General features: G+C 44.3%; 1 protein-coding gene across 2 annotated transcripts in view; it reads left to right on the top strand.

The window, feature by feature from the left end:
* Positions 1-8655, top strand: part of LOC137435400 (myosin light chain kinase 3-like) — a 204733-nt gene that overhangs the window by 99322 nt on the left and 96756 nt on the right. Inside the window, exon 1 of one of the 2 annotated variants that reach the window (XM_068129162.2) lies at positions 450-1337. The exons of the other annotated variant lie outside the window; for it this stretch is intronic. Coding sequence (XP_067985263.2) covers positions 825-1337 — 513 coding nt within the window. The 5' untranslated portion in view covers positions 450-824. Of the gene's footprint in view, positions 1-449; positions 1338-8655 lie in introns of those variants that run through there. 2 annotated transcript variants of the gene reach the window in all.

Here is an 8655-nt window from a genome sequence, read left to right as displayed (position 1 = left end):
GCAGTTTTGTTTCACAGGTTGTGCTGGGTGGCTTGCCATTGCCTTCCCAGCAGTCAGTGCAGAAATTTGGAATTTGTTCAGGGTGCCAGCAACAACTCACCTCCAATTCGCAAAGAACACTGTGTGATAGCAGCAGATGGGTTGCCCAGTTCAACATTCATCTGAGAGTCGGCACACACCTTGATGCCTCTCCACATTAGCCTCAAATTTTGCAGAAAGTCAAATTCCTCTACGATGAAGAACATTACCCTTTATAGACATTGTATTTCATGTAATTTTCTGAAACCTCCCAAAATAACATAACAGGCCAATAAAAAACAAAATACCTTTCAGGATTGGTCAAATCCTCATCCTTTTAAAGTGCTTTGAGGATGGCAAGCTCATGGGATTCCTGTCAGGATAGCTGGCCACTCAGGTTTCACTTGCTGGGGTCCCCTGCTCCCCACAGTGGGTAGGAGGGATCCAGGGGGTTGCTAAGGATGAGTTTCGAAACGCCATGGGATCAAGATTTATTCCCGGCAGGGAAACCAGACCGCCAGTTGAGCTGACATGCCGCAACAACACGGATGATGCCGTGGTTATATAACCTGTAGTCATATGTTTGGAAAGAATCAAACTTCTTGAAGAAAGAAAATCTACTCGGCAATTTTGTTTTTACTTTTCTCAGACCATTTGACGAACAATAATTGAATGCATTTTCTTTTTTTGCCTTGCAACGGGTGGAATTCTGCAGTGAAAAAGTAAGATCAAAGAAGCTCTCTTCTCATCTGCATTGAGAAAGAGTTGTGTTCCTGTTTATGTGATCTGCATCGACAGAGGACAGAATGAGCGTCTCGGCTTCACAGCATGACTCTTTTACTATGGTGAATACGATGGCAAAGGTGTTCGACAACAAGGCTGTGGCAAGGAAGAAACAGGTGTATGTGGAAAAGCCTAACCCTGATTCCATGACTTCGAAGCACATTGACGGTGGTGGTGGATCAGTTGAAGTAAAGTTGGATTTACTCTCGAATAAGGTTGACCAGCTAATGGAGTTGCAGCAGCGAGTGCTAAACTGTGTGGAAAGTGTGGCTACCGATGTGAAGGATTTGGAGGCTGAGGTTGACTTTCTAAAGGCGCAGAATAAGGTTTCAAAAAAGCAACCCAAAGAGAGTCAAAAGGACTACAAGGAAGTCTGCTCACTCATCGGAAACCTTAACCTTAAAAGTGAGAAGCAGGGCCGTAAGATCAATTCCATTGAAATTATGCTGGAAGGTCTGCAGCAGGTTGTGGGTTTTCTTGGAGAAACATTCAAAAACACACGTGTCAGGGACATCATTACCAAGTCATTGACAATGGTAAGACCCTTCTGACTACAAGATACACTCTACATTGTAGTTTTTGTTTATACCTACTGGTGACATTTTCTACCCCCACTAACCCTTCCTCATCCTCATACTTGCAGGTTACTGTGTATCTTCTTCCCCTCCTCTCTGTCCTCTTTTCCTGCTTCTTCATCATTTGGATGTTTAAAAAAAATTCTGACCAATGGTGGTCCTATTATCAGCACGTTGTTACCTTTTCAACATGTCATCTCACTCTTCAATGAGCCTACTGACATCTCATATTATTAGCTCACCTGGAACAAAGTTCAGGGTAGCTTATGCGATGGCGCGTCGTCCGTCCGTCTGTCTGTCCATCAGTCCGTCCATAAACACTTGAAACTTCTTCTCCGAAACCGCTGATGGGATTGCGAACAAATTTGGCACAAATGATATTTGCTGTGTTGTGACGAAGGTTTGTTCACGGCATCTTACTATAATTCACCAAATGTCCGTCTGTCCGTTCGAAGGTACCGCAAAAACGGCTGAACCGATCGCAACGATATTTTGGGTGGGTATTCCTGGGACCCCTGAGAGTAAAACAGGCTATATTGTTTTTACAATTTTTCCAAGTTTTCCAATTTTCCAGTTTTCCCAAACACGATGGAATAATATTTACCGATATGAACAGTGATGTGGCTTTTGTTGAAATTCTACATACCAGGAGAGAGTAGATAGACTCCTGACGAACCCTTCCTATATAAACATGTGGCTCTAAAGTAACACGGCAGCGTGTGCAAAGCGACTGAGAAACAGGTGTAGCGGCCGCTTCCGTGTTAGATTCAGCGCGCACTCTTCACACATAAACGTGCGACTGAGAAAGACGTGTAGTGGCCGCTTCCGTTTTGCAGAATTCAATCTTTTTTCAAAATGGGCGCCATGTAATGTTTAGATTTTGATGATTTGCGTGTGATATGATTCAACGGATGTTTATACGAATCGTTTAAAATAAAAAAAGCATTCTGATATTTTGCCTTTTCATTTGGGCTTCCCAATTGAAGCACCGCCCATAGGGAGGGTACCGTTGCTATTTAAAATAAATCAAGGTCTAAGGGGGTCTACTGGTGGTCAAAGTAGATCCAGGTTTGACCCCCCCCAAAATAAGGAATTTGCTTTTTACGCTGAAACTACACACACTATTTCGATGAAACTTGACCACAACCTTCATCACCCGTGATGTAGCGAAGTTTGTTGATGGCACTAAGAAAATCGAAGTTTAAGGGGGTTTATTGGGGGTCAAAGTGGGTCCAGGTTTTTAACCCCCCAAAATAGATATTTGCTTTCTTCTCTGAAACTACACACACAATTTCGAGGAAACTTGACCACAAACTTAATCACCTGTGTTGTACCAAATTTTGTTTATGGCATGAAAAAAAGATCAGGCTCTGAAGGGGTGTATGGGGAGTTGCCCCACAAAATAGGGATTTGCATCTTTCTCGCAATCTACACACGCAATTCTGAGAAAACTTGACCACAACTTTCATCACCCGTGATGTACCGAAGTTTGTTGATGGCAATAAGAAAATCGAAGTCTAAGGGGGGTTATTGGGGGTCAAAGTGGGTCCAGGATTGACCCCCCAAAATATATATATATTTGTAGACAAGATCGACGCTTGTGTAGGAGCGAACATTAATCACAAAAAAAAAACGGACACACAAAACATACAATAAAGGGAGCAGGAGACAAGATGGGGAGAGAGAAGGAATCGCACAAGTACAACAGCAGAGAACAGGGACATCGGGAGATCTGTGGGAGGGAGAAGGCTTGGGGCGGAAAGGGTATGGGAAGGGGCGGGGTAGGTGTGGGGGTGGGGGGGGTGGGAGAGGTATAAAACACATGGACAAATTGGGGGTCAGAACACTGCTAGGACTTCCAGGAAAGAAGTTGGTATTTCAAAAAAGTGGATCTGCGGTGAATTAACGGGGGTAGAAAAGATCAAGGTTTTGGATGAGGGAAGATAAGAGATGGTGGTGAACAGCTGTTTTAAAGACCCTGGAGGGAGGAGTGGGATTCAAGAGAGTGAGGGAGTTTGTTCCAGAGGCGGGAGAAAAGAGGAATGAAAGAGTGAAGGTGAATAGAGAATCTTGATTTTGGCAATTTCACCAGAAGAGGGTTGCTGGCAGATCTTGTGCGACCTGTAGGAATATTTGGGGCACAGATAGAGCTGGGGGAGCTAGGCCGGATAGGAGTCGGTAGAAGACAGGAAGACCACCAACCTGCCTGCCTTGAGTGAGTGAAAGGCCTTCACAACAGCTTCATCGCGGGTGATTGCAATGCTTCTGAAAGCTTTGGTTTCAACAGCGTGAAGCCGAGCTAGGTGTGAGGCAGGAGCACCAGCCCAGAGGGGAGAGCAGTATTCCATTGAGCTGTGGATGAAAGCCTTGTATGTGGTGAGGAGCTCAGGTGTGCCAAGGAAGGACTTCGCACGACGTGAATCTTCACCATTGATGGAATGGGGCCAAAATAATATAGAGCATGATATTTCAAAACGTTGTGGATGGATTATGACAAAATTCGGTGGATGTGTTGGCCAGGCAACAAGAACAAGCCAATTAGATTTTGGTTCAGGTTCGCAAATCCATATCCGGCCTATCAGTGGGATACAAAACGGAAACTGTTCACCCTCGTGGCGGTATGCACTCTACCGAGTGTCGTTCTAGTTAGCCGATGTGTTGGTTTGATCTTGTACAATTTTGGCGTAGACTATTTCTGTTTTTTGGAAGTTCATCAGTCAAGCACTGATGATCTCCCAGTGTTTTTCATGGAAGCTACAACACCTGAAAATTTGAACATGTTGGAATAATCCTATCTAAAAATAGATGCTGCAACTTCAAATAAAAGTAAGTAGTGCTTGTCTAAAATCATGGCAGAATTTTTGTTCAGGAAAAATAATCTGCAATGAAATTGTGACATTAAATGTGTTTCCAGTGCTGTCAAATCTTATAGCTTAAATTCAATTGAGTTTGGTCTCTTAAAATAAATAATACACTTTTATTCCTCAGTGGTAAGAGTGCCCAATGGTAACTCTTTTATTTCACAATGCCGTTCACACGAGTCTATTGTGCAATCTTATCTCTCTTTTCAGAGCTTAGCACTGCTATTGTTAGCCAATCGACAGGGTTTGGTGCCAGACAACATTGGGTTTTTTTTCTGCAAGTGCAAGGCTCATGGATGAGCAAGGTTGAACTAACAGTTGAGTAGTAGGACGACAATTGGGCACGGCTAGCAATGGAATAAAAGAACAGGGAAAAAAAAAAACGTACAAAAAATAAAATGAACAGAAAAGGAACTATCTGGGATGCCTCTGCGGTGAAAGTTCCGTCAAATGCAAGACGGGTGATAAATTTTCCCTGCTCTGCCCTGCTGCCCAGATTTGTCTGGACAAGTGCGGCCATGGTCAAAGCACTGATCGGGCCCCAGAGACAGGCCCACTCCTTCTCATCTTCCACATGAACCCCTCACACACAAATACTCAAATCCCCATACATCACACTCACACATGTATCACATGTCGACAACAAACAGTTTTTCCTCTTTGGGGAGTGACCTCCCTCCAGCAGTTCTCCCCTTTCTCCTCGTTCTAGCTGGTGAGATAGAAACTAACCTGGTGCCCACCATCATATACAATTTCCCCACATCTAAAAATTGCATCACTAGCTCCAGGGTCAGAGGGGGTTCCATCTGGCCTTTACCGCTCTCAGTAAACTATCAGACTACACACTTACATGGACCTGCAGTGGCAGCTTTTGGCTGAATCCAAGCTCAGATCCAAATAACGATGCACCTACACAAGCTCCAAACACATTCCCACAACCTTCATCACTTCCACCCCATACACAACCAACCACATCAACCCCCAAAATGTACACGTAACCTAATATCCTCCAGTATAACACAGATTGCCTCAACAGCAATGCCATACAACTGAAACACTTCACTCTCATTTTAAACATGACACTGCACAAGAATTCCAACAACTCAACATTACAAACATAACCAACATTGGCATATCCACATAAAACCGGCATATTGGCATGTCAAAACATTGGCATATTGGCATGTCAAAACATTGGCATATTGGCATATTCACATAAAACCGCCATATTGGCATGTCAAAACATTGGCATATTGGCATATTCACATAAAAAATGATTGCTGGCGAGGCTTGCCGGCGAGGTTACGTTTTTTCGCAGCTGTCCACGCTCTCCACGCTATCAAAGTTAAGTAATTGTTCCCATTTGTATTTTCGTCAAAACTGTATTTATTTTATGGTGTGTGTACTGGTGGCCCTTAAACGGGGTGAAAATTTTAGAATGTTAATTTGAATGTTCGCATGGCGTAAATATGATCCATTTGGGATCGAAACACTGCAGTCAAAATTTCATACAAGTCTGTTTATATTTAAAGGTAGTCCAGGCACCTTCAAGAATCAAGATTTTATATATACTGTACTGTACATATATATATATTTTTATATTTTATATTTCTTGTCCATAGATGTGATAATTATTCATAAGCATGTTTTATCAAACTGTTTTATTTATTTCTGTGATACATACTGTATTATCTGTGGTATGTGTTTTTAGTGTTACGTGACCTCAATCACATGGCCTACAGGGGGAGATGTTCAAGGGTACTGGACTACCTCTACATATTTATGACTTTAGCTGAAATTTGGTCTGGTTTGTTTATAGGGCAAACATTCCAGTTGTAGAGGGTGAGCGCTTAACATTTCAAACTTTCAAAAATAAGGGCCCCCCGAGTGTACCTACAGTATGGGTCCCGAGGAAAGTTCTCGGTGTAAATCTTTCATACCTGTATAGAAAATCGTGTTAATTCGTGTCGTGTCTTTTAAGGCCTTGTACCGTGTCCTACCTTGAGGCTTTGTTTTTCTCTCAGCGGTCCGTCGATTGTGCTCCAATAACTTTCGTTCTCTGTTTTTCCCAGTCTTTTCACCCCACTTCCTTGTTTAAAATCTCAACTTAAAAAAACCAAAAAAAAACAAACATTTCCTTCTCTGTTCTTATTCGTTGTTCTTATTCGTTTATTCGTTGTTCTTATTCGTTCGTTCGTTCTTCGACCACGTGTTTCTCCCCCATTTCCCCAGATAGTTTTCACTGTTAAACTTTAAAATGTTTAAACTTTCCCCTGAAGTACTGTATTCTGTCGTATATGAAACGCCTTTTTCTTCTTCTTCTTTAAAAGGTTACTTTCGACTTGCTCACCAAATCTATTCATCCCAAAAAAAAATTCCATCTCTTACAGTGCCTCTTTCATACATTCCCTAAACTCACCTGCACTCCACCCCCCCATCCAGCGTCCTTAAACGTATTTTTAACTCGAAGGTCACAAGAAACTCGTTTTGCAATAAATGTTCGTTTCCCATTAATTGTACACTTTCCAAAATCCAATCTCACCCCTCCCCTCCAAATCTTCCCCATCACCCCTCCCCTCCAAAACTTCCCCATCACCCCTCCCCTCCAAAACTTCCCCATCACCCCTCCCCTGCAAATCTTCCCCATCACCCATCCCTTTCAAATCTTCCCCCTTGCCCCTCCCCTCCAAATCCTCCCCATCACCCATCCCTTTCAAATCTCCCCCCTTGCCCCTCCCCTTCAAATCTCCCAACCCTCATTTCTTCTCCATTTCCCCCCTCTCACCCCTCCTCCTCAAAGCATCCTCCCCACTTCTTCCCCCTTCCAACTCTCACCTCCATCTTCCCCAACCTTCTGCCTCACTCTTCCCCCTCCTCAAATAACACCTCACTGTGCCTCACCCAATCACCATCAAACCTTTTGTCCACCCCATCCTTCCCTTTCTCCGAGCTATTCTGAAATCTCTGACACACCTACAACAGCTCTCTCTACCTCTTTCTCCTCTTCCACATCTTACCCGACCCCTCCTCCCCCCTGTTCTGTATCCGATGCCCCCCCCTTCCTCTTCATTAATGGCATGGACCTCAAACATCTGGGGCCTTCGTTCAAACTTAACTGATCTCTCCATACAGGTTGCTTCTGACAAACCAGACGTGATCTGCTTAACAGAAACTTTCCTCCTTCATGATGTCTCTGATTCCTTAGTATCTCTCCCGGGTTACTCCCTCCTCCGGTATGATAGACCTGAGCCTCGGCCTGGAGGTGGGGTTGCTATCTTTATCAAAAACTCTCTTTCTCACTCACCCTGCACTGCCCTCTCTCCACCTCACCCCCAGGAATACCTCTGGCTACGGCTTCCCCTTTGCTCCCACCTCTTGTCATATGTGTGTTGTACCGTCCACCAAACAGTGATGACTCCATCTACATCTTGCTGTCTGATAATATGGACCAACTTCTATCTACTCATCCCAACTCTCTCTTCCTCATATGTGGTGATTTCAATTGTCACCATGCCAGTTGGCTGGTGTCGGTACCTCTCTCACCAGCCATGGCTCCTCAGCAAAGGACTTCAGCGACTCACTGGGACTGACACAATCTGTCAATTTCCCGACCCGGATCTCAGTCAATGGAGCATCTTCTCTTCTGGACTTGGTTATGACTAACTTCCCTGAAAATGTCTGCTGCTCTTCTTCTGCTCCAATCGGCTCATCTGATCATGTGCTTGTTAAAGTGGACATCTCTCTGACCATTCTCAGGGAGCCTCCTCAGCGTCGACGAGTCTGGCATTTCACTCAGGCCAACTGGCACGGTCTTCAAGCAGCCATCAATCATCTGGACTGGTCTCCCATCTCTACCACCTCTGACATCAACTCATCCTGGGAATTCTTCCAAGGTAAATTGCTCTCTCTCATGCACAGATTTATCCCATCTCGTCTTCTGTTGTCATACCTTTTCTCCCATCCATGGTACATGGAATCTTGTGGTGAGGCTGTTGCCCAGAAACAACTTGCCTTCGTCTCCTGGAAAGCAAATCCAATGGAAGGAAATCTCATTTCCTTTCACAAAGCCAGAAACAAGTGTGTGTCCACCCTCAGGAGAGCCAGGAAACAATATCTCTCCATTCTCAAGACCAAACTCTCTTATCTGTCTCCCTCTTCCAAATCCTGGTGGCGTCTGGTCAAATCCGTTTCTGGTGTTTGTTCCCCCTCCATCCCCTCCCTTACCTCAAACGGCTACACAGCTGACTCCGCACGTGAAAAAGCTGAATGCCTCAACTCGGTGTTTGCCTCTAAATCTTGTGTCCCAAACCCATCCCTCTCTGTACCCACCGTACCCAGTCGTAGCCAGCTGCTCCTGGACTCTGTGTCCTTTCCTCGTGACAAGGTGGAAAAGTTTCTGTCAACCCTCGACTCTGATT

This window comes from Myxine glutinosa, chromosome 9, assembly GCF_964187855.1.
Source record: "Myxine glutinosa chromosome 9, kmMyxGlut1.1, whole genome shotgun sequence".
NCBI lineage: Eukaryota > Metazoa > Chordata > Myxini > Myxiniformes > Myxinidae > Myxine > Myxine glutinosa.
The sequence above is the reverse complement of the archived record's forward strand: the minus strand, read 5'-3'. Positions and strand labels throughout refer to the sequence as shown.